The sequence below is a fragment of the Lathamus discolor genome, chromosome 1, assembly GCF_037157495.1.
Source record: "Lathamus discolor isolate bLatDis1 chromosome 1, bLatDis1.hap1, whole genome shotgun sequence".
Lineage (NCBI taxonomy): Eukaryota > Metazoa > Chordata > Aves > Psittaciformes > Psittacidae > Lathamus > Lathamus discolor.
In genome coordinates, this window is record NC_088884.1 from 89,868,264 (window position 1) to 89,894,413 (window position 26,150).

The window sequence follows — 26,150 nt, forward strand, 5'->3', positions numbered from 1 at the left end:
CTGCTCCTTAAGAGCTTATGTCACTGCAGACTCAGAGTGTGCCACAAATACCCCTCCCTCAATGGCCTGTGCTCCTTTGCAGATTTTAACTGACTCAGTAACATCAGTAATTCTAACGGACTTGAGTCACCTTGCCCGAAAAAGTCAACAACAGTAAAAGGGAGGCACATCCTAGCTGAGTTCAAGTTTCAGCATACCTCTTCTTGTCCTCAAGTCTGCTTGCCCCCTTCAAATGTCAAGAAAAATGAAATAATATATAATCTAGTATTTTTAATTTTATGTACAGGAATATAACATTATGGCAATTTTATACATGAAATACATACAGTATTTAAACATGAAAATCAGCTAGGTAAGAATTTACGTTTGCAATGAAACTGCTTCATGTGCAGTCCAGTTAATAGTTTAGATTTGTACTTTACTGGGGAGAGATTTTATTTGTTTACAATCATAGAAACATAAACATTTAAAACAAGACTCTATGAAATAATTTACAGAAACCCTACCATCTATGCAGAGAGAAGGGGTATACATCTGTGAGTTTTGTGTGTGAGGAACAAGGTGGACGAATGATGTATTTCAGCCTTTGAAGTATAAAATAATTTAGAAGCAGATCATGCAATATGGAAGCAAAGGAGTGCCACTTCCTTCAAGGTTTCCTGCTACCTTGGACATCTACTCAGCATCACATGTGGGTCACTAGACACATGATAATACCATTGCCAGATGCTACTGGAGACCCCCAGCCTCAGTTCCTCCAAACAATTACTTATGTAAACATAAATACACAAGTTGATATCTTTTCTACACAGTACAAATACAGGTCACAACTTCTCAGCTGTGCAAGTAGTCAATCCGTATACTTGGAAGTAGGATAATGTTCAGACCAGAGTTCCATATATTTCTATGTACAGGGGCACTAACAGAACTTCCTCGTTTTTACCAGTTTGCTCTGGTATTTCACGGAGTGCCCACCATGCCCTATCACATAAACATCCAGCAGGTAGGACTTGCCAGGCTGCAGGCCTCTGATTGTCTCTGTGGTTACCGCTTTCTGGATGTTCTGGCTGTGGAAGTATTTACAGAGGACCTTTTCCGATTTCTTCCTCGTATCTGGTCCCAAGCACTGGTTCTGCTCTCTTTTCTTCTGCTCTTCATTGTAACTGTTATCCACTTCCCTTTTGTAGATGCAGAACTTGTTTCTCTCTTGCGTGCCCAGCCACGCCACTGTGACCGAAGAACACGTGCGGAGTTTGTCAAAGGCTTTGACTCGTGTATCTTCAGGAAGAGAAGGAAACAACTGCTTGTTAGGCCTTGTTGTAGCCAGGACCTTCAGCATAGAAGCACCTTTTTTGCTTCCTTTCAGCCTAATCAGATATTTGGCTTTTGCTTTTCCCCGAAGCTGGAACTTCCGCACACCTTCCACATTCTGAGACAAGAGAAGTTTTCCATCTCTTCTAACCTGGACCTGAACAGCATCCAGGCATGAATGAATGGAGAAGATGACTTTCTGGTGAGATGAAACGGGAGCAAACTGTATAAATTTGGCTCCCTTCCTCTTGATGAACACATCTGTAACTCTGCCGTCCTTCAGTTCAACTGTTTTCTGTTTAGCCTCCTCCTTTGTTCTGGCAAAGGTGCCTATGTATGCAGTGCTAGTGTTAGTGTTGGTATTTACTGCAAACATGTCAAAGTAGTACTGCGTGTCAGGCTTCAGGTCAGACACTGTGAAGATGTTCTTGTTCCCAATACAAACTTTATGGAGGTCAACTCTTGGCTTTGAGGATATTTGGCGCCCAAACTTTGATGATGGTTTTAGGAAATTGCGTTCTTTGCCAGAGTTATTGTCTGAGGGGAAGCCAAAATGCGCAAAGTCAAATGGACTGAAATCCAGACCTGGTTTTGGAGCCATCATAAAGGCATCATCAGAACTGAGCTTGGCTTCAACAGCACAGAGGCTTTTGAAGTTGTGTTCTTTATTGACAACTATGCAGTACTGAATGGGCTGTTTCAGTAAGGAGGCGGTAGGACTTGGTTTCCATGCCAGTGTCACTGTTGTACGTCCCAGAGAAGTGACATCGATTCTGGGATCGTAAGGTAATTCAGGGTAAGGTTGGTCTGACTCTGGAGTAGTGGTTGCATACACTTTAAAATGTGTATCTTTCTCTGTCGACAGCAGATCTAGTTGGTATAAACCAGATGGGGAACTAGAGGACACAAAGTACTCAACATCATTGCCTTTGTAAGAAAACAACTCTGTGCCTTCCTCATTAGTAATCTGCTGTTTCTGTTGCTCAAGAGGCTCTGGTTCACCTAAATTAGAAGCAAAGAAAAACAGTAGAGACGCAGTCTGTGAATATGAGAAAATAAAACTCTAACAGACACTTCATAAAATACAGAAGTAAGATGGAAAAATAAAGTTTTATCTTCTGAGTAAGATATAATGAATACTTCTGTCAAATCAGAGAGGGAATTGGTTTGGCACTCAGATTGAAGCCAAACACCATAGAAATTGCACCTGACCACTACTAACGGAGTAACAGAGTCTTGCGAATAGTAGCTAATACCTTCCACTAGAGTACCACTATCTTCAAGCACCCAACGTGCAGTTCCCAGGGGGAACTGGCTCCACTGCCTGTTTCTGGACTTGCTAAAATTTTGTTCCTGAGTAAAGCAGAGGCCAAAGGTGTACACACCATACAGCATGGACATTTCAGTACTTGTGTGACAGGGTATGGAAACTAAAGACCTTTTCTCTCTTGAGTAGCAGTTATATGGCCATTTCCATATAAGCTCCATGTCTACAGACAAGTACCCTCCAAGAGATGAGCTCAGTCCTGCTGCAGTGTCTGTCCAGCTCTTATCTTGTATATACAGCTCACAGCAAAGCCCCAGTGAAACCAGGTTACTCTGAGGAAACACAGTTTATTGTGGCAGCATCCAATGCACTCTAATGGTAATCTCAGCTTTTACTTCTACAGCTCTTTTCCTTGTCATGTTTGAGGGGCTTCAAATCCTTGAGAAAAGCAGGTCTCCAAGGTGCAATGGAAGCTGTCAATAGTTTGTTACCTGAACCTTCTCCACTAACTTCCTCAGGGAGCTCTTGCACACTCAGTTTCCATTCCAGAGGGGCATCACATGGTGTTACTGTCACTGCTAAGGGAGTGTTGTCTTCTTCAACCACAAAGAAATACCTAGAGGAAGGGTAACAGACCCATATGTCAGTAAATCCTGAAGGCAGCCAACTGTTAGGGACTGACTTGACATGACTGAGTTTGATCTTAATTAGGCAACAGAGACAAAAGTGTTACTTACAGGCAAGCATGTGCAGAGGGAATGTGGACAGGCTGGTGAGCAAGTGCTAAGGAGGTGAGGGGTGTCTCCCCATGAACATGTTGGTACAGAGATCATGCTCTGCTTGTGAAGACACAGCAGAAGGGTTTCTGGCCTCCTGTCTTCCCCTCTGTCAGCTTCATGTTTTGCACCTACACTAAATATATACCATACAAATGGTCACAAAGCTATAAATGAGGGAAACAGGATCTGTCCTGGAATTTGGGGATATACTGTTTCAAGCAGGACACGCATTTTATGCTGTGTCCGGGTAAGGGCCCTAGAAGCACATACAGATAGATGCATTCCACTATCCTCCTGCATCCCCCCAAGCACTAACTGTCAGTTATTGTAAGGTGTTTCTCACTGATGAAGTCTGAAGGATGTATGTGACATGAGCATGAAGGTGGCAATGCTGGTCTTCCCTGAACTCTTTGAAGCCTCAGGTTCCTTCCCAGTCTAACCTCAGTATTTTCTGACCCTTAGGGTCAAGGCTGGGAAGTAGGGAGTTCAGACCAGACTGGATTACATTGCTTCTTTAAAGCACAATATGAAATAATGAAGGGAGACAAGTGTGGTGAGGTAAGCCTGTAGTTTCTAATTTCTTTCCCTTTGCCTCCAGAGATGGTTAGTGGCCCCACTTCAGGGAATTTCTGCGGTCTGTGGAAGCTCTGGGCTTATCCCAGAAATCAAATAAATTGGGTAGACCCTCAGTTGGGGAGGCCAGATTGGGATGGAAATTGGCATAGTTATTTCACCAGACAGAAGACTGGCATTCATGGTTTTCTGGTTTGGATCCGATTTTTATCTCAAAACACCCAGCAATTAAAGCTAGTATCTTCAAAGTACAACTTCCTCACTTGGACAAGACAGAAATACCTTTTAGGGGTGTCTCGGAAGAGGTAACTGCCAATTTCAGCTCCATCTGGGATGACAGACGAATCATGGAAAAATGACTTGTCCCGAATTTGCATTTGGAAGAGCTCCTCGTCTCTGGTAGGTAACTTCTGGGGCCTAGAGCTGAGCGGCAGCAGCAGCAGGAGCAGCGGGCAGTACAGCAGGAACATCCTACAGCAACGACAGGGAGTCCCACCTGAGAAGGGCTGCACTGCATGCAGCAGGAGCTGCCGCCAGTTTGTCCCACACCAGTGGTTGAGATCATGGTGAAACACTGGGTTATTTGTGGCCTGCAGCCGCTGACTTGGCTAGCTGCACAGTGGTGTGGCTCTTGTGCGCTGATTTACTGCTGAAACCTCTAACAACATTGCATGTGCTTTATGTTTTGCAGGCACCTTCCCTGTAGAGTCATACAAGCACTAGGAACACAGACTGTAAGGACTAAGCTTGCATTGTCACAGCACTTGGATCAACTTATGTTAATAAGATTCTTTAACTTTGAGCTGTAACCGAACGCAAGCCTGCACACAGCTTTCATGTCGGGATCACTCCCTCTCCTTAACAAAGAGCAAAAGCCTTCCATATACTCTGGTAGCACTATAGTTCAATGTTTTGCCACAGCAGAAACAGAGCTCACTAGACATGGGAGCAGGAGTAAGCACAGAGCAGATAGAGTGTATCAGCTCCTTTTTCCTCAGGAACTTTTGGTCAGGCCTCCAATAGTCCTTTGAAAAGTATTTCCAGTGAAATTGTTCTTTATAGAAACAGTGAATAGGAAAACGTGATATAAACCCACACATATTCAAAGCACATTGGTATTAACATGCAGTTCAGCAGGGCTTAATCCTCAAGCCTGATGGTAATTGCAAAACACAAAAGCAGAGAATCTCTTACAAATTAGGCATAATAATTCATAATCTTAGCTTTTCATTAGTATTTCTACAGCTAGGTCAGTAATGACTACCCTAACGTATACAGTGAGACAGCCTGGAAATCTTTCAGTACAGTAGATGATCTCATACATAATGGCTCTGCTATAGGGGGGGGTGGTAAAGGGGAAGCAAAGCCCATTTCTAGTACAAGTACAGTGAATTTAAATGATAACATTTATTAAAATAGGAAAAAAAAAAAAAAAAAGAGGTTAGAGCATTACCTAAACTGTGTTAGCCACTGGCTTTGGGGAGAAGCATGATAAAAATGCTAAATAACTGTAAGCCATAAGTGCGACATACTGAAAACTCCCTTGCCAGGATGCAATTTTATCTTCACCTCCTTTCACTCATGCTGTTGCTCACACCAAGGACTGCTGTGCCTTCCTCAGCTTTCTCCATCCCCAGCACACCACATATTCCTATATTTGCAGCCAGATCGTCACCTTCCTGAGTGGAAAACCAAGGGAAAAATGAAAGCAAAAGCTTGAGGTTCACCTGGCAGAGTTTCCCCTGCAGTCACGGCCCAGATCAGCATGGGGGCTGTAGAGGAGCTCCATGACCTCTGCAAGACAGTGAGCGGCAAGCATGCCAGGGAACCCTGCCATGAGCTTGCTGGTTGATGGCCCCACTGTCTTGCAGGGAAGCACTGCCTCTGCCACAGCTGCCAAAAGTTGTTTTGCAGTTGGAGAAGGCTGCACCCTTAGTTATTCGGCAATAAACTGGTGACAGTAACACATGGCCACAGTTCCCTGTTTGCAGGACTTGTAATGCTTCATCTCTGGCACTCACAGGTCTCAAACTGTGCATTTTGTTACTGTTTGGGATGTTTTAATAACAGGTCACTGCAGTGCTCTCCCCTGCAGAAGGGAAAGGAGAAAAGGGCATTACCTAAGACATGCAATTGCTACTTCTAGTTAAATCTTGATTTAACATTCCCAGTGTTTGTCAAAATTTATCCCAAGCACATCCTGACTTAGCTTTTGATGACAACAGACATATTTCCTCAAATTCAGACTGAAGTGTTGATACTTATCTGCAAAGTTGCTGACTTTTGGCCTCAGGGAGCAAAGATTGTAAGTCAAAATACTTGCTGATTTGAGTCACCAAAGTCAGCAGAAACCTCCTTTCACACAACACAGGACAAGTTCCATGTGCTCTAACACGCTGTTTATTGATTTTTCAAGCATTATTGTTGGCCAACAGGGAAGAAATTCTTTCCAACTTAATCACGACAGTTACAGCAGATTATTTGGTTAGGTAAGAAACTCTGACACTTTCTGCAGTGTCCTCTGCATGACCCCCTTGAAATTGCAGCCTTGTGTATTCCCACAGACAGTTCCAGTGCAATGTAACCTCTATTAAAATAAATGATTTTTGATTATAGGACTACCCAGGCTGGGCTTCACTTATTCAATAATTCCACTAGCTAATTCACTCGAAAAACTCCTGTAGACAGTGTTTCTGTCCCTGCTAACAGCCACGGCACAGAGACAAGGTACAGACTTGTCCCCAGTTTCTTTATCTAATTGTAAAAGCATTTTGGCTTAAAAGTACAAAAGACTCACTAAAGGTAGTTTTGTGATCCCTGCCCAGCCTGGGCAGGCTACACTGGCCCATCTCATACATGAAATTGCTTGCAAAGTTGACAACTGTTCCTGAAAAGGAAAACTTTAATAATTCTCACTCCTTTACAAGTGAATACAATTTTGAGTGCTTTGATTTTCATATATCCAAATCTTGGAGGCTTAATATAGCCCCAGTTTTCATGCACAACACTTCCAAAAGTGAGATACCTCAACAGCAAAGAGACATCCAAAAAGCACTCAGCTTCTGGGAAACGTGCTGTCAGTGCTACACCACCCTTTCACACCAGTTAATAAACAGATTTATTTTTTGCAGCACAGTCATTATAATCTGTTAGTTTTAAGCTAAATCCTCTATAGCTCACTAACACAAAATGCCAAGAGGAAAGCAAAAAAACTCATCTATTCGTCCCATGTTTCTTTCTGGGCAAGTTCAGTGCTGGGCAGTTACCTCTACAGAGTCATTCAGAAAATGCACTTGCTGCATGTGAGCACATGAATTTCTGCTCTCCCACCCAGCCTTCAAACTTCCAACAATTTTCTTGTCTCTGTCTGCCATTCCTTGAGACTCTGCATTTTTAGAAGCCAGGTACAAGCTCAGGCCTAAGTGCTGCACTGTGAAGCCATACAAATGACATGAAATATGTTGTGTGATTTTTTGTTCTCCAGCCTGTGCCACCTCCTAAATGCTGTTTGCTCCCTTTTCTACAAGTTCATCTTGTTTTTTTTTCTTTTAAACTCTGAGTCAATATTTTATTGATATATTCCTGCTGACTGGAGGATTTGCCTGCTGTTTATCACCAAATTTAATTGAGTGCCAAGATAAACAGTCCTAAGTGAAATAGTAAGTACAGTTTTCCTTCTCCAGGACTGCAAAACTGCCCTCTAATGGCCCAGCTTTACCTCTCAATTCTGCCTAAACAGAGTGTGGCAGGTGGCCAGAGTTCCCCTTTTATTTTCAGCTGGAAGGTGGCAATCCTGTCACCAGGTGAGCAGATCCCAGCCTGCACAAACACTCCAGTAGCAACAGCTACTTCTTAGAAAAATACTTGGAAGGTACTGAATGAACTTGTATGCCTTGATCTAAATAGATGAGAAAAGCATGCTGTACATTTGGAGTGAGATGTAAATTATTTTGAACACCTTAGGATTTACCACCTTGCCAGAGGTTTGGGTTTGGTCTTTTTTCCCTTCAGAAAGTATAAGCAAACAAAAGCAGCAGTCTGGACATACTATACATCTAAGATATAAGCACATATATGAAAATTATCATTAAATCAGATCACAGATTTGATGATGATGATTACAATTCGTTCGTATCTTTCAAATGGTTTCCATGTGGGCAGTGAGCCTTACCCAGTCTTTCCAAAATCCCATGTACACAAGCCTTCTGCCCAGCCTATAAGACCTTTGCATAACAAGCTTCATCTCTACAAAAGGCTCATTGGTAGTGTCTAGGTAAACTGCAATTATAAGCAGAAGCAGAGAGGATAATGGGATTTTTACCCGACTTGTGTTCCAAGTCTGCGACAGATTGGCTGGAGCTGTGGCAGCACCTCACAGGCTCTCCCCGCAGGCTCTGGGATCAGCAGGACAGGCACAACCCTCAACCAAAGCCAAAACCAGGTGGCCCCATGGACAGATAAATCATCTCATTTTTTATTTCACAGAGCAAGCCTACAGTATTTTCTGTCTGCCTCAAGCAAGACTTTTCTTTCCAGCAAAACATAGCAGTTGTGCAGGAGGTATCAGAGGCTCCCTTCTAACATCCCACCATAGAACTCACCCAACAAGCCAAAAATCCCTTTTGTTTAGCTGTTTGGGGTCAGAGCAGCTGTGTCCTCCTGTTTAGACTTCACTGTGCGTTTATTGCCAGGAAGGCTCAATGTCATAAGGTACACCTACACTCCACCAAAAGGCTGCAAGAGCACTGGCTTCACCATGTGCAGTGCCAGTGCTAGTAGCAAGTCAGCTTCAAGCTCCTCAATCTAGGGAAATCATTTGCCTTACTTCTTAAATATCTGCAGGTCAGAGGATTTAGAATAACAAAACAAAAAGATTAGGGTTTACCTGAAGCAAATGCATCTGGAAGAAATAAACCCTGATGTTTAGAATTACTCAGAATGAAAAGTGCAGGACTGTAATTTAGCAAGGATAATTTCATGGTACTGCCTGCCACAGTGCTTTTGCTTTGTGTTTCTTGCCTTCTTAGTGTATGAATGGTTCACTTTTTTCCCTCCTTACACTTATTTTTGTGTGTTGGGATTTATTTTTTTTTTTCTGTTGTTTACATTACCCATGCTGCTTCTCGTAATAAATCTGTAGATTTATTGATGTGATTTAAGTGCAGCTTCAGAAACAAAAGAGCATTGTGTGAGTTCTTTGACTTATTAGAGGAATGCTGCAAGTAAAAAGGCTGTGAGCTTTTCCATTATACACCTCATTTCCAGAGATACATAACACAAATAAATGCACCTGAGCGCACAAAGTTATCACCTGAGCAACAGAGGAGTTTAAAAGTGCCTACCAATTCCAACTGCAATATAATTAGTTATTTTTGATGTGCAAACAAGACAAAACGATGCCTTTGAATTTTAAGTACTTATGGAGAGCTGCTTGCTTTGTTTGTTTAGGAGGAGACCAGAAAAGGAAAAGGGAAGGCTTGATATTTAATACTTTCTAATCCCTAAAGGATCTGGAAAATGTTTGGTATGCTTTTCATTTGGGTTTTTTGGGTTGGTTTATTTTTTAAAAGCAGCACTCTTGAAAACTTACTGTCCGGTCCTGCTTCGTGCCTGGGGAAAAGCATGGGCCACTCAGGGCTGCAGGAGCCTCACCAGGAGCTCGGGCAGTGCAGCCCCAGCCAGCCCATCTGCCGGTGGCAAGCACTAACTAGCCTAAGGCCTTTCCCTAAGAAACAGGGTGGGATGAGGAGCATAGCACCGATAGGGATGCAGGGGTGTAGCACTGTCTCTGTGGCTTTTAAAGTGAAACATCTGGCTTTACATGGCAGCTCCTGTTGACAGGAACGGCTGCAACTGGGAGGGCAGTAATATTTACAGTCCTGTAATCCATGGATTAAAGCTCCTCAAGAACACACAAACATGATGTCCTATAATAGTGCCTTTGAAGCATTTAGGGTCCACCGTGTCAGTAATCTGTGGATCAACCAACAGCCTCTTGAAACTCCAGTTCAACCTGCAATTCTCCTTTGCTGAGAGTATTGTTTTAGCAAAGCAAACCACAGTAGCATAGGGAAAATATTAAACTATGTAAAAATAAGAAGGTATGAAGAAATAAGAGTACATTCTCACCAAGTCTTAATGAACAACAGTGGCAACAAATTACAAAAACTACAATTTAGGAGTGAGGTTTACTGCAAAGGGGTAACACTGTAAAATGCAGAGCTGTCTCAAATTAGACATGTTGAAAAGCAAACAAACTCAGGGAGATACAGTATCAAAACATCAAATTTTACATGGACTATTTTGTTTCTAAACTGAGCAGTATTTATTTTTCCACTCTAAGTGGAAACAAATTCAACTCTGATTACACTTAATTTGCCATCCTGGAGCTGGTGGTAGCTGGATGCTTCAGAAAACAGCTGAGCCAGAAGATGCATTTGGGACACTTGAGGAAATGCGTTGTAGTTTTTCTTGTTTTAATCACATACCAGCACTTCCCTCCTTCACAGCTATTTTGATCAACGCAGCTCAGCACTGAGTGTCAAAACCAAACAGCATGCCCCCAGCAGCCCCTGTTACAATGTTCATTTGTTCTCTCCTAGCTCTCCTTGCGAGAGGATGGCAGAGGCATGGGAAGAAGTGATGTGCTGGAGTACTGGGTGTCAGCCAGCTGGTGACTTGCCCCCATATCTACTTCCCTTGGCCGTTCCGGCATGGGCTGCCCAATGTCCTCACCGTTTTGCCTTCTCATCCTCCCAAGCCCATACAAAATCACCAGGCAGCCAGACACTGTTCCCAGAAAGGGCAAGCATCATGGGACAGGTGATGGTACCAGTTCTGCCAGAGGAAAAGTTCATGTCACACACCCAACTCAGAGAAGGGGAATTTTTTCCATAGTCTCTGTAGGGGTTGAGCCCCAGTAGAAGAAATAAGAGAAGGCAGAGAAATCTTAGTTTGTACAACTCCAGGCCATTTAAGATAACCAACCCCAAATGCCATGCAGCTCTACCACAAATCTTTCATCAGAAGATCTGGAGGTGTTTTATAATGGAAAGTAGTTGTTATTCCCTTGTTACAAGCAATAAAAGTGGGGCAGCTACTTTCCCTGTTCAAGGAAATCCAAATATAATCCTTTCCTTTAATCATAAAACAATAGCTGATTTCCTCGGCCAAGTCATTCTGCCTTCAGCACAGCAATCTGTGTGCACGTTACTGACTCTCCCTAATGAATTTCAGCAAGCGGATAAGTGGGGAGGAACATACGAACACTTATAAATTGTTGTAATTTACACAAGCATGTTGGTATTCGGTACGGCGTTTCCCACTGTTTCTCTGGAATACTTCTTAATGGCATTATGAGCAAGTGCCCTTGCCAAAACCCGCCAGAGGCAGGGATGACTGAAGTGTCAGGGTATAATAAAGAGCAGGAACAGAACTGGGGTCCATGCAGCTTGCCGTCACATCCTTAGACCACTGGAGCTTGTGGCTGAAGGTCAGAAAGAAGTTTGGAAAATGCTAAAATATAAACCTGAAGTCATTAACTGCATTAACCACTGAAGGAGTTAAAGTTGCTTGAGCCATTCTTAGGATGTGGAGAATACGGCTGGCCCGGCAGCTGCACACAGCCAACAAGGTGTTTGTTAAAGGGGAGAAAACAAGGGGCTGGAGCAGAGAAGGGAGCTGCGGGAGAGGCAGTGACAGGCAAAGGGCTGCAGGTCACCAGCGCACTTGCAGGGCAGGAGCAGGGGGAAGCTGAGCTTTCAGCAGCTCCAGTAACAGCTGGAGCACTCCCAGTTTGTGGAAAGCTGTGTCATAAGCACACTGAAATTGCTTCCCTGCTTCTTCCCTTCTGCTTTTTGGTGGATGATTGAAAAAGGGAAAAATCACTGACTACTTTGAAACCCTCCTAAGTGCACAGAGGCTGATTTCCTCAGCTTCCATCAGACATGCAGCTTTCTTTGGCATCAGGAACACCACCACGCATGTACATAGGATTACAAACCGCAGCCAGCCCAAGTACGTTAGTATTCCTGCGCACTTCCGTAGCTCTACACACACAGTCTTCCTGAACCAGCTACACAGAAATTCCCATTTGCAATTTTACCATGTCTTCCTTTTTATTGCCTAGGGTTTCTTGGTGCTTTCAGGCTAAGCAGCAATGACCAGTAACGGCTGCAATAACATGGACAGTAACAGCAGCAGCTCTCCAGGAAGCTGGAAAAGCTGCTCTCCGGCAGCTGGAAGAGCAAACAAGAGAGCAGCTCCAATAACAACCCCTATTACAGTGCTCATGCCCAAGAGGTGATTCTCTGACCCCACATTAGTTTGCAGTGGTATCTCAGAGCAAAGATGCTGTGATGAACTCAAATAGAAACTGTAACAGGCATCTGGCACCAAATGCTATTGTAAAGTTGGATTCTAGGTTTTTTTTGAATACAGGAACGCTAGATAGGGGAGAAGGATATAGTGGTGAGCATAGCTGCCTTCTAAGGAGAAAATACAGTTTATAGGAACAGAGGAGAGAAGTTATTTCTATTTTATTATGGTTTTCCTGCATTTTTTCAGTCTTGTCTCTGTGTCACTTTTAACTACACCTGAATCATGTAATCCAGATCCTCAGCTGACTTCAAAGAAACTATGACTTCTACCAAATCAAAGATCTAGCCCTTATTACTTACAACCACACTAATACATGTTGTGCTTATAGGTGATCCCCAAAACTTTACAATTCTTTTATTATCATCAGAATCCAATTTTTTCTAATGGGACCTACTGTCCAAAACTCTATTCAGTTTTTATACTATCTGCCTTCAACTTTAAAGGCATGAAGAGGAAATCTTAGGCCCTACAAGTCCTTAATGAACCCGTGAGGTGCTTTCTCATAATGATTTGTATGCATCGCGGTAATTCACAGATGTTGTGTCTCATTTTTTCCTATTTGGAAAAGGGTTGCTGAAAAAATGTAAACATTTGTCAAGTGCTTGAAAATGGAAAGTATCAAATGTAGTGCTAAAGGTATTGATATTTACATATTTCTAGCAGTAGGCTCAACATTAAAGCTGCCAGACCTCAGCCATGGTTACAGCAACAAAGACCTTCCAAGACTCAGCATGGGTATTGTCCCCCCAGCTGATCTCCACCATACCTAGAAAGCAGCACACATGATTTCTGAATCACATCATTAGCTCTGGTGACTCCCTCTGAGGCTGAGAGCAAAGGACAGCCCATTGCAAGTGGACCTCATTACAGGGAGGACAATCAGCCTCACCACTTCTCTTGGGTGTCAGAAAACTGACTCTTTTGCATGCTCGCTTCTGTATGCTCTCTGGGTAGGGACAAGAAAAAGCAGGAATGCTTAGGCTGGCTAAATTTAGTTTACTGGCATTTACTTGCTTAGTATCCTGCTTTAAATAAGACTCAGATTCCTGTGGAGAGCAACTCAGCAAATTAGTGAAAACTGTTAGCTTTATCCCCCCTTCCTAATCTACTACCCATTGGGACAAACAAAAGCAGTGAGCACACTCAATGATCATGAGGGAGCAGGGACCCTCACTGGAGGAGTGCAACTGTATGGTGCAGGGATGGTTCCCAAGGTTACTCAAGGTTGTTGCAGAAGCAGACAAAAAAATTGAGACAAGTGTGGCCACATGCTGGAGGAGCTATGGATGCTTGCAGCCCACATCCTGAGCTGCTCACCCAGTGCCACTGGACATCTCCAGGGCTAAGGAGCCGTACGGCAGAGAAAGGACTCACCTCCAAGGGGCAGAACAGTACATACCCAGGGAGATGTGGCACAGCCATGAAGACTGCTGCCACAGCTGGGCCTACGGTCAGAGCTAACACATGCATCTGTCCGAAGAGTTTATGAGACACCTCGAGTCCAAACACTGCTCTCCAGTTCATTGTATCAAAGCAGGATAGAGCGTGTTCGGGAGCTGCCAGTCCTCAGGGTGGCTTTCTAACATTTTCTGGGTTCTCTAAACAGTGGACTTCTGCTGAAAAGTCTTTTCCCAAGTGCAAAAAGATGGACGCTCTAAAGGGATGTGTTGCAAAAGTTTCAAATATGCCAGGGTCAACTGCAGAGCTGTGATAAGGGATCTCAGAAATCAGATTATTGAAAGGGTCAGTTTCAGCTCCACTCTACACTGGGCTAGTGTTTATTTGTCCAGGCTGGCAGGCAAAAGGTTAGTCCTTTTTCTAGTTACTGCAAACAAAAGCAGAGGAAACTCATATAGGCAGATAGGCCAGGCTGTCATGGGTGAATGAACATCCAAACAACCCCAAAACCTTCAAGCCTTCTTATGGCAACCATATCCTTGGCTGACAGCAGGGGAGAGAAGAAGGGGAGAGAGGAAGGGGAGAGAAGAAAAGGAATTTGTATACTCAGAGATGGCTGAAAGGCACGCCAAGGGCATTTCCTTTCCCAAAGAGGGAAGATGTGGTGAGAACTGTGGTGTGGGACCCAGTGTTGCCTTCTGGGGATGTCTCTTGGCCAGCAACTGAAAATGGCTGCAAGATCCTTGGATGAGGATCTGCTAAATGACAAAGTGCCATTTCAACATCACAATGTTGCATTGTAAAAAACAAAAAGCTGAAAAAAAAAAAAAATCTGCTCTTTGGTGCTTTGTCCTCTTCAAGGCATTTCAGCAGGCCCAAGGGGCTTGGGCTGGAGCTGGGTAGGGAGCTCTGCCTGTGGGGACAATGCCCCCTGGTTCTGCTCTGTCGCCCCACATGCACATTTCACGGAGGGTCATATGCTGGGGTCCACACAGTGTTTGGATGAACAAACCACGCCAAGCCCATAGTACCAGGTGGGTATAGCCATGAACCAAGGGAACAAAAGACTGAGCCAGAACTATGTTTTGACCTATTGCAAGTACATCTTGCTGATGTGCATGAATTCTGCATTTTTGTGTTAAAGCCCTCATTGCCTGCATTTTCTTATAAACACTTTGCAATTGCTTTGTCTTGAATGAGTCGAAATTAGAACACACTCCATAAATTAACATAGAACATTTCTTTCCCTGAGCCTGCTGCCCTGCTATCACATTCTTGCAAGGGATGTCTTATACCCTTGCTTTAAATACCTTCTTAAATCAATTGTCAAGTCAGATTTGTTCACATAAACCTATTTATTTTTCCTAGTACGAATTTTTTTTCAACTATTGTATTGTAACAGGATAATAGAAGTTTTAATTGACTGACATTAAATCTTTCCTACAAAACTGTAGCTTTAATACCCCCTAGGACTGTTAAATTTTTATTCATTTTTTCTCATTACAGAAAAATCAGTTTGAGAGCTCCTAGGGTCTTCCTCAAATAAGGATAAGATCCTATTAATCTTACAAATCATACTCAAGTAAGTAATTCTTACCCAGGAGAAAAAGAAAAGTGGGGAATTAAATACAGATTTAGTAGCCAAAGGTAGAGAAAGAATGGGGGTTAGAAACCCTTAATGTTGCTCACTGATATTTTCCTTCACATCCAGAGACCAGCTGGCAGCTCTGAGACACTTGGCTTGCCCACACAATCATCATCCCAGTCTGTAAATGGCTTAATTTGCATCAGGTTTCTGGATTTCAAAATGCTGAGACACATTTAGACTGTTTGACTATAAACAAATTAGCAGTAAATCCGTTGCACCTAAACAAAGTAGCGAGAGAGAGAGAGCACGCTCACTTCTCCGCAGTGTTCTGGTTGCTTTGCAGAAATCATCTCTCCTGTTTAATAATCCCTGCAGGCGTGTAAGGAGAACACGAGATCCCATCGCGCCTACTGCCGGCCTCCCCCTGCAGCCTCTGCAGCAGGAGCGGTGGCTGGTCTACCACTGCTCTGGTTTGGTACTGAGAAAGTTAGAAGTGAGAAAGATAAAAAGCATCATTTTCCTCACACCCTAATAAAGTTTCAACCCCTTTAAAGTTACTTTTCCTTAAATCAAAAAAAAAGGAAAAAGAAACCCCAAAAATTCTATCAGAAAGCAATACGCTCAATTAGGGAAACAATGCTTTTCCCTTGTAAATCACAGGGGAAGTGTCAGCCTCGGTGGTGTGTCACATTGCAAGTGAGGGAGGGTCATGCTGGAGGGGCACTCATATCCGGACCCGTGAAGAGGGGAATGAAGTGGGAAAGATAAATTATTGCCTTTTGTTTTTCAGATTTCCAGGTGCTCGCAGTAAGGACCCACTGCTTCTTATTTCAGCTGTCACACAAGCAACAAACATCTCTCCAACTTCTGAATTTAATTACCCTAAAATCAGAGTGGTCCTGATTCGAGCGAAAACCTGAAAAGCCCTGCGTGCACTGGAGCAATCCATGAGAAATGCTGAAAACGCTGTGGTCACCTGAGGGCTCGCCCCTGCTCTGGTAGAAGGACGCAGCCCATGAAAGATGGCCAGCAAAGGACTCACCTGCATCCCCTGGTAACTCGGGTATATTTTTGTTTACTGAAGCAGTCACGGACTGGGGGCTGGTTGCTCAGGCCACTTGTGTTGCTGATTACTTGAACGACATTTAAAACCCATCCTGTAAAATGTCTCCCGGAAGCTCATCATGGTTTTGGTGAGATTATAGTATCAGCTATCTCAGACATGAACTGAAAAAGATCACACTTTGCCTGCTTCTGACATGTCCTGCAAGACTGACGTGCTTCCCCAGGGTGCAAACAAAGCCATCTGCGGTCATAAGATTTTTGGCTGGTTCCTGTTACAACCCTGTGTTAACATCTACCTTTCTCCTGTTCAGTGCATGTCCTTGCATATTGCAAATTAGATAATTAATTCTGAAAGAACAAACTTTTTAATATTTACTTTCTCACCCCATCTTATTTCTAGCTTCAAGCACATTCTGGAGTTATGATCTATTACCCTGACCTATTTCCAGATCCAAGGGCAAATAGTTCCTCTCCTAATGACATCTTGTTAAAGTTTTCAAACATAACATCTCAGCCTTGAAAGCTCCTTCTACCCATCCATGAGCGTTAGCTTATCTGAGTCATTTTCTCTTAGGCAGAAACTATCTCTGTTTGATATAATGAAGATTTTTGTCATAGAAGCAGCATCTTCTCAATCACGGTATAAAACAAAGAGCAGGGAACACAGCTTCTACACTGCCTTTTCTCCAAGGCAATGCTCACTCACTGCACCACTCCGTATTTAGCAGAGCTTAAGCAGTACTTGCATCCCTTCTCACTGGTCTTACCCAAGATATTCTCTTTCCCTTAACATAATTTTGATTTATTCTCACTTCACTGTAGTCACAGTCAGTGGCACCAAAACAGAGAGCTTGTCAGCATTCAGTATCATGCTGGGTTCTCCAGAAGCACAATAAATATTAGTCTTATGGGCTGTCTATACACTCTCACACAAGCCTTATCAAAACACAGATTTCTTGATATATAATTAGTCAAGATTATAATCCTTCATGCTGCTGGGCATTCCCGCCCATATGTGCACCCTTTTATAATGGCTTGCAAACTTGCTTTCTCACATGAAGGAGGCAGTCCTTCCCTCCTGTCAAGTCTACCCTTCTCTGCATTTTCTAATCAGACAGAAAGCAAAACTTCCCCCATTACTTTAACTCTCACTAGTGGGTGAACTGATAGCCCAGAGCAGCTAAATAGTCTTCCACACTAATAACATCAACCCCTTTGGATGCACTGACATGCAGTTTTCATTAGACTGCCCTTAATGCAGAAAAGATGCATGTTCAGCAAGGTTGAATGGAAACCTGACATCTCCGGTGTGTCCATCGGTACAAATCAGTGCATCTGCCTCCTGCAAAAGCAAGCACAAACTGAAAAGATAAATACACACTTCATAAAACAAAATAAAACCAGCTCTAGAAATAGGCAAGACCCTGAAGGAGGAATGAAATAGCCCTGGAAAATAGTGAAGTAATGGGCTTAGAGTTTTATTATTCATACAAAGTTTAGTGACTTCAAAATGAAGGCAAAACCAAACAAGACTTGTTATCCCACTAAAATCTGTACTGTAACTGAAGCCAGTACACAGATGTTCTGTGGTAAAATCTGCTGCTTTTCTGCATAAAAGCGCCACAGACCCTGATGTGCAGTCCCGGCTTGCCTTTATCCAAACCTACTTAAATTCTTGATTATTTTTCTAGCAATCTTTTAAACTGCAATGGGAAGCATAAAAGGTGGTCTACCAAAACAGTTGGTACCAGCTTGAAATGTAACTGTTTGCAGAAATAAATCATGATTTCTTTTTAATAAACTGTTTATCACCAGCCTTTCAGAACATAAATTGTACAAGAAAAGGCAGGGTCTGAGTTTAATAAACATCTCATCTTTTTATATATATTAAAGCAGAAGGCCCTGGCATGCTCCACAGTAAAACACCCAGCAAAGAGGCTCCATCCAGCCCTGCTAAAGCTGTGAGATGGGGAGCTGAAGGCCACTGCACGGGTAGAAGCTCAAAACCACACTGCAGAAGATGAGCCCCTAATCCCCAGGCACCATTAACCCACCCATTGTTAGATTCACATCTCAGACCACCTCCCAGGAAGGGACTTACCCCTTCATTTCCAGGGGACTCTAAGGTGGAGAAACCTTAGGTGGAAAAACCTAGGGAGGACAAAGTGGATTTGAAGACACCATTTCTGCCCCTAAACGTGGTTTTGGCATACAAGCTGAGACCTTTCAGAGCAGCCCAGGCTCTCACCAAGCTGGCTGGGATCAGTGCAGCACCAATCCAAGGAGCAAGTTGTGGTGCAAGTGGTGCTGTAGCACTGACTGTGCTCACAATGCCACATCCCCAGCCCAGCTCACAGGAGGAGGAGAGGCATGCTGGAAAACCTGCACAGATGGGCCGGAGCTGTGTGCTGGGAGCTTTAAATGTCAGCTGAATGCCGAGTATGTGGTGAAGGCATTCCAGCCGAACCGGGAAGGCAGCACAGGCGTTATGTGATTTTGAACAGCTTGCTTGACAGTTTGCACCATATTGTATTTATAAACATTGGGGAAACCTAAACGCTTTGCTTTGGAGTTTCCGAAGTAGTCATCCACAACAAAAGAGGCATGCGGGGCTATCCTACATAGTCCTGCCTCACCTCTGTGACAACCTCCTTAAAAATCAAAAAACGCTGTCCATATTTATCTCTGTGGGATCAGCATCCCACGCAACATTCACATTCCCTCTCCAACTGCCACTGAACTCTCCCAGGGGGCTGGGGCAGGTAACACGCTGGCCAGTGACACCACATCACCCGCATGCCACCCATCTCTTGCAAGGGGTGGCTGGTGTCAAGGAGGAGCTGGCTCCTCGAGCAGGCGCTGCACATCCCAGGGCAGGTGCAGGACATGCAGGGCTGTGATGACACTCTGCGGTGCTCACAATCCACAGGGACAGTGTGGTGCACCCACAGTCCTCATCATGGGAATGTGACAAGGCTGAAGAAATTTTTCAGAGGTATCATAAAGCTCATTCAAATTAAGTGGACTCATTATCTGCTGACACAGAAAGTCCACAAAGAGCAGGTATCATTTTCCTCATAGCGGGATGAAACACAGCCAGGGGACCCCAAATACATCTATGCAGTACCCACAATACTGCACATTTCTGCTTCGTCACACTTTCAGTGGTTGAACTATAACACAGAAATCTCTCGGTGCTTTAAAAGTCCTTTCTTCCTTCAAATATTAACAAGTTTTAAATTCTAGACATTACTCTAAGTACTCACAGGGACTTTTAGTGGTACTAGAAGGCTGACCTCAACAGCTCTCCTCTTGCAGGTATGCGGTTTGCTACAAGGTAGGAGAGAGGATGGGAGGGTGAGCCATTCCTGGCAAGAAGCAATCTGAGATGCCATTTATAAAATAGCTAAGAATCAGCGATTTTTGGAGTAGGCTGAAACGAATCACAAAGTTTTTCTCCCTGCTCTGTTACAGCATGGCCAAGGATGCTGCCAATGTCTAACACCCAAGCAGGTTCTGGCCAAGCCAACAGTGCCCCATTAGGGTCACTAGAGTATAAATCACTTACCACCAACTGCCCAGGGAGGAATTCACCCTCAAATCGCTCGTATCTTCCAGTTTTACACACATAAAACTCCACCAGCTCGGTCAAGCATGAAATTGGTACAGCTAGGCTAGAAGCCCATCTGAAGATGGTGCTCAATGGGGCTGCCAGTGCAGCCTGACTGTAGGATGCTTTAATGGAGAGCCAGTGCCACACTTATGTCGTTGAACATTGCCTGCTGTCTGCTTGCAAATAGCCAGCCACGCCAGAGAGAGCTGTGTATTTACACTGGGGACCTTGCCTCCCCTCTGAGCTTGCCTCCTGCAATTCAGTCAAGCCACAAAAAGAGCAATACTGCTTAGGCGTTTTAATTACAGATTGTAACAAGATGCTAACCAGACCCTTCCGTGGGGAGAGAAAGTCCAAGGGACACTACAAGCTTTGCAACCTGCTCTCTGCAACCAGCTTTGCAGGAGCCCCCTCACCCAGATAGGTGTCTGCCGGGATGATTTCCTGAGCAGGCCTGTGCAGCGCAGCACAGACGACTCCTCTCACCCCTGGCATCAAGCTAACAGCTCTGGGGAATCGGGGAACGTTACCACTCAAGTGTTAAACACACCCAGAATAAAAAGACTCAGAAAATCACTGCTTCTCAAAACTCTGCACTAGCGTTTAACTATGAAGGTTTAAATACATTAAAGTTATATCTGCAAGTGATTTAAAAACACTTTGTAGCCATTGACTCCACGCTGTCGAAATAAAATCACGACTCAGCCACGGTTGAGTTTTCTGTGTACTTTTTTGGCAGACGCTTTCCCCCCTCCGTTTTTCTTTCCCCCAAGAACAACGTACGATGGTGGATAAAGCCGGAGCCGTTGCCTGCCTGGCACACACCCTCTCGGCGGCGGCGCCGGGCTTCCGAAGGTCGAACTGGGGCTCCGGGGGCAGAGCAGGCTGCGGCGCACTGGCCACCGCGGGATGAAAGAGAGCAAAACCGGAGAGGAAAAAACGCAAACCTCAAAGAGGAGAGGAGGATCGAAGGGGCACCGAGGTCCCATTGCAGCATCGCGGCGAGCCCTCAGCAGAGCAGTGCAAGGGCGAAGATCTCTGCTCTGCAGCTGCGGCTGGAGGGACCGCGCCGTGCCGGTGTGGCCGCGTTCCACGCCAGCCCCGCTTTGGCCGAGGGGTCCTGCAGCTGGGGGGGAGCACCCGACACCCTCCTCCCGAAGGCGCTGCCCCAGCGGCAATCGGGGGGCCAGGCTACCCAGGAGGCCCCGCTCCCCCGCCCCGGGGCCGGTGGCTTACCTTGTGGCATCCGGTCCCGTCCCGTCCCGTCCCGTCATGTCCTCTCTTGCGGGAGGAGGTTCTTTTTTTTTTAGGGGTGCGGCTGTCTACCTAAGGCTCCGGCGGGGAACGGTTGCAACGGGGACTCTGTCCCGCACGTCCCTTCGCGCTTTATTGCCTCTTCCCTTGCCCACCCCTACCCGCGGCAGAAAAAAAAAAAAAAAAAAAGGAATTAAAAAAAAGGAGGAAAAACAATCCAACCCCGGGAAAAGGAGCCGGGACCCCCCAGGGCACCCGCCACCGCTCTGGGCGAGGTCACGGCCCCGGTTTCGCTTCCCAGGGAGAGCTGCAGGGCGCCCGAGCGCTGGGAAAACTTTGCAGGAGCGGCGCGGAGGGGCGCGGAACGGCGGCGCCCGGACCGTCTCGCTGCTGCCGCCCGGGGCGGGCAGGGGTGCCCCGCGGGCGCGGCCGCTCCGCCCCGCCACCGTGCCGCTCCGCGGAGGGGCGGGCTCCCGGGGAGCCCAGACCCGCGGCCCCGGGTGTCCCCACCATCACCATCCTCCGCGCAGAGCAGCGCAGGAGCAGAGCCGGCCGGGTTTGTGAGAAGGAATTGCACATCCATCTTGGAAGCGTTATCCTGCGCGAAAGTCGGGACTGACTGCTCTGTGGGACGGGCACAGTGTGGGAGAAAATTGGGGGAGGACAGTGCTCCCGCTTCTCCTTTTCACGCTGCCGCTGCTTGAAGGGGTTGGGGTTGAGGGAATGCTGCGGAACATCCCAACAGCGATGGATACGGGAGAGGTGGCCAAGGATGCGTGAGAAATGGGATTTAGTAAACACGCCTGCAGTTTACCAACTGCAACCTCTCCCCCTCTCCCTCGTTATGTTTCTACCAGAGGCAGCTTTCAGATTCTGGGATCGAGGGACATTTTTCTTACTATTAACTGGGAGTTGCAACGAAAAGGTAGAAAGTATCCTTGGCCAGTTAACACCAAACCCCTCTCTCTTTTTGTTTCTTTTTTGGCACATCAGTCGTAACACCATCAAGTGCTACAGAAGCATGAAACGATTATTACCAACAGCAGCTGATTGGTAATTTCCCTGAAGGCAATCATTCCTTCACTACTACTTCAACGGATTTGGGCAGCGAAAATAAAATAAACCCACATTTTTTTCAAAAGGCTGCTGAACAAATTTGATGACAAAGCCTCAGTGGAGGGATGCGCATTATCATGTTCTGTGGGGTGACAATCAGCTTCACTCTATGAAGCCACAATCCCCAAAAGAGCTCATGTCTCCGGGGACACATAACTGTCCAGACCTCCACTAATTGCCATTAGCTACTGCCACTTACCTCCCACTATGTCAACTCGAAGAGTAGCCGGGTTTTTCACAGCAAGCCAGCAAGCAATCTGCCCCAGGGTCTGCTCAAAAATACAAGTTCACTGAAAGAAACCCAGGATTAAGAAAAAGAGCCCCCTGGGAGCCCCCAGCCGTTATCCTCCTGTTTTCACACCCGTCCTTACATATTTCACAACCATATTGATCCTTTTTGAATAGGTTCAAGGGTAGGAGTTTGGGGAAGGGAGGAAAGACAGAGAAGTTGAGCATTAATTTCTGCATGTTTAAGGAAAACCTAAAAATACCTGGTATTTGTGCACAGCATCCGGACTTCTTCCTTTCTAGAGGATTTTTTGCCTCCAGCTGCAGCACCTTGGTAAAAAAAAAAAAAAAAAAAAAAAAATCCCAGCAAACCACATATGCTCCTCTTCCACTACAGAATACACAGAGATTCAATCATCCAAAAAGTGGGGGGATCTGACTAACTAAGAGAGCCAAAATTAGTAAAGAAACCTCAATGCATTCTGCTTAGTTTCCCCACAAGCCCTTGGAGTGTGCTGGAGCCAGCCGAAGGGGATGTGCTGAAGTGGAGACAGGTAGCTACCTTCGGGTACTATTCATGGCACAACAGCCCTCTGCAGAGCCTGCAAAAAAGGCTGGCTCTGGTTTGAGGTCATTAGAGGTAAAATATTGCCACACAGATGAAGAGCTCTTGAAATTCTGCACTCCACACACAGGCAAACTGATTATTTTTATCCTGAGGACAGTTTTAGTGCTATTGTTCTTAGAGGGTATTAATGTTTGTGATTTCAGCAGAAGCAAGATGACATCCCTGGGATATTATTTACTGAGGTATGTGAAGACTGACTCCTCTGCGCACAGATAACTCTTTTTTTGGATGCTTGCAGTTTCACCTCTATCACAATAGTAAAGTTTTGTTGTGATTTAAAGTATAGCAGTTAAAGCCCTTTCAGAACAAGCTCCTTCATTCTCAGAATTTACAAGGTACAGAAATATTAAACACAGCTATGGAAGGCTGGTTTGGGATTTAAATGCTGAAAATCATGCTAATGCATGAGAGGCACTAGGGCAGCCAGTTAAACGGAAACCAATGAGAACCCAGAATACGGAAAATTCTTGTGGGTGGGTGATTTCTTTCAACTGTCCCAGGTGCTAACCCAGCACCAAGGAAACTGGTATTGAGATGCTACCCCATGAATCCAGAGATGCTTCATGTTTGTACAGTCTTCACACGAACAGGACCCAGGCATGGCAGGGACAACACGCTGGAAGTGAAGTCTTTGACTGCAAAATGCTGTTCCTTAAGCTGATGTGGCAAACCTGAGAAACTAAAGGGGAAGAAGATCAGCAAACCTCAAATGACTTGTCTCTGGGCATTCATCTTCTCCTTCCATCCTCTCCAATGCTTCCAGGGAACTGAAATGCCCAGCAAAAGTGGGCGCAATTTCAAGAGCTGCATGCTAAATATTGATGAGAACCAAATTATTCATTCACATGCAGTCACAGTCGTTGGCTGTAGCTGTGAATCATTTACTCGAGGGCTGACCCTGTTTTGACTCAAGTGAAACAAATAAATACCCAAAATTTGGAACATCTGTAACTGGTTCACAAAGGCGACTGTAAACTGTCTGGGTAACAATTGCACTCTTCACGGTTTCACCATGCTGAGAGACCCTACTAGAGCAGATGGATAGGTGCTACCAGAAAATATGCTGTATATTATGTATTATGGGGAAAAAGAGGGGAAAATATTTAACAAGCTATCCAGTGAATAAATCTGAATAATACATCTTTCCAAAACAAAAATGGAAATGGGCAATTGTATATTCTAGGAGGAGAGAAAGAGGGATAATTCATCATATAAATAATTAATTGCAAATTTTAACACACAGTGCTGCTGTGCATTTGGTACGGAGGACAGATGACACTGTGTGCTTGCATGCGTGCGTTTAATTGAGTGTATATATAACTTTTTTCGCCCAATTATGTGGTTCTCATTGTGATGCAGATCTGAAGATCTGTTATCAGTAATCCATCAATTAGCATTTGTTGCTGGGAAAGTGTGTCATTACCTAATAACCCCAGAAAAAGAGATACTAACCCAGACTTATCAATCAACTATGCCTCACAGGCCATGACGGGTTTTAGTTATGCAGCATCATAGTGCTCACTCTCTCAGAAGAGGCACAGACTGGCAGCAGGGGCCTCGAGAGACACCTAGGAAGCAGCTGGCTCGATGGCTGCCACTGCCTTCCCCAGCAGAGCAAGACTGAATGCCCAGGTACAGTCTGAGCAGCAACAGCAAGCAGGTATGCAATAAAACTGAAATAATTCACTGTAAGCATAAAGATGATGCTTCTATTTTTAGTAGAAACCCTGATTTTGCTTGCCTGAGGCTCAGCCACAGGTTTTATCTGAGTAAGAGGTCAAGTCTTCCTTCTGCCTGTTAGACAGCAAGAAGGTGCTGCTTGAAGGAGAGTGACCTGTATAGGAAGTAATGGCCTTACAGGGCAAAGCGTGAGCCTGTGAGAACATCTTGCTCCAGTGTACTGCTGCTTGGCCAAGCACAGCCCAGCCAGGCAGGCAGGCAGGCAGGCAGACAGACAGAGTGTGCCCAACACAATTCCACCAAAAACCCAGAGCTACTGCGACCAGTGCAGGGTGGTGTGGGCATCCTGCAAGCACCCTGCTGGCTCCCTTCTAGCATCAATGATGGCCTCTTGTTCTAATAAAAGACATTTTCTATATCTTATCTTGAGAAAAATTGGAAGTACGTGCAGTAGTTGGTGTGCAGCTTGTGATTTGCCTCAGTGTGTCTCCTACATCACTTGAAAGTGCTGGTGGGAGAAGGATAGAAGACACCTGAAGAGCAGAGTGCAGGTAATACAACTTTGTGACACCCTGTTACGTGCCCTCTAGGCTTTACCCAGCTGAGGTGTAAACTGGCACATTGCTACTGACCCCAAGAAATTACACTTTTGGGGTGCCCTTAACTCATTACTTGCATATTTTATCCAATTATGGTGTATTTATTAAGATAATCTTTAAACTTTCTTGGTGTTGACTATTTAATACTTCCAGTGCAAGCTTTTTAATCATACTGATTAACAAGACTTTTTACTCTAACAGGACAAAAGTGAAAACACAAAGCTAAATTATGGTCCTATTGAATTGAGTAGCCAGCATTGGCATTTCCCATATCATCATTGGAAAAAGCCTGCTGTTAGACTCTACTGTAGCACTTGTTTGATTTTGCCAATTTCAATATAATAAAACCAGAATAAAGATGACCAATTTCGGTGTAAAGTCCCAAATCTGCATGTAAAAAATAATGGCAAGCAAAGCTCTCATGCTCCAAGCATTATTTCTTAATCTTAACCTCATTCTACTAAGAAAAAAATGCTATTTCACATAATTTAAATAATCTAATCTACTTTCCAGATAAAATTGTTAATAAACCACTGATTTCATCTCAAGTGCCCAACAGACTCCCTTAAACTCTGATGCAATAGATCTAATTAAAACAAATTAATTTACAAAGGACAATGGTATGATAATTAGATGCATTATGAAATATAGGCCACTTTGATCTAGAACATG

At 44.6% G+C, this 26,150-nt stretch overlaps 1 protein-coding gene and 1 long non-coding RNA gene across 10 annotated transcripts in view; one reads left to right on the forward strand and one right to left on the reverse strand.

Annotated features, from left to right (window-relative positions):
* LOC136017612 (uncharacterized) overlaps positions 1–18,161 on the forward strand; it is a 37,943-nt gene extending 19,782 nt beyond the window's left edge. Inside the window, exons 3-4 of one of the 2 annotated variants that reach the window (XR_010614012.1) lie at positions 15,214–15,289; positions 16,086–18,161. This is a non-coding gene — a long non-coding RNA (uncharacterized LOC136017612). The remainder of the gene's footprint in view (positions 1–15,213; positions 15,290–16,085) is intronic. The other variant, XR_010614011.1, reaches the window with a different exon arrangement.
* Positions 251–24,151, reverse strand: NDNF (neuron derived neurotrophic factor). 8 transcript variants are annotated; one of them, XM_065685992.1, is made up of 7 exons: positions 23,741–24,151; positions 22,835–22,901; positions 22,543–22,612; positions 21,210–21,384; positions 4,213–4,401; positions 3,070–3,194; positions 251–2,313 (listed from the first exon to the last, which is right to left on the reverse strand). In XM_065685992.1, exons 4-7 carry the CDS (start codon positions 21,245–21,247, stop codon positions 920–922), a joined length of 1,746 nt encoding a protein of 581 aa, XP_065542064.1. In that variant the 5' UTR covers positions 21,248–21,384; positions 22,543–22,612; positions 22,835–22,901; positions 23,741–24,151; the 3' UTR covers positions 251–919. The 8 variants fall into 8 exon arrangements, with proteins under 8 accessions (XP_065542064.1, XP_065542048.1, XP_065542072.1 ...); XM_065685976.1 differs by lacking the exons at positions 22,543–22,612; positions 22,835–22,901; positions 23,741–24,151 and adding an exon at positions 5,500–5,609 and having other exon boundaries at positions 21,210–21,236; XM_065686000.1 differs by lacking the exons at positions 22,543–22,612; positions 22,835–22,901; positions 23,741–24,151 and having other exon boundaries at positions 21,210–21,615.
* Between the last annotated feature and the right edge of the window lie 1,999 nt (positions 24,152–26,150).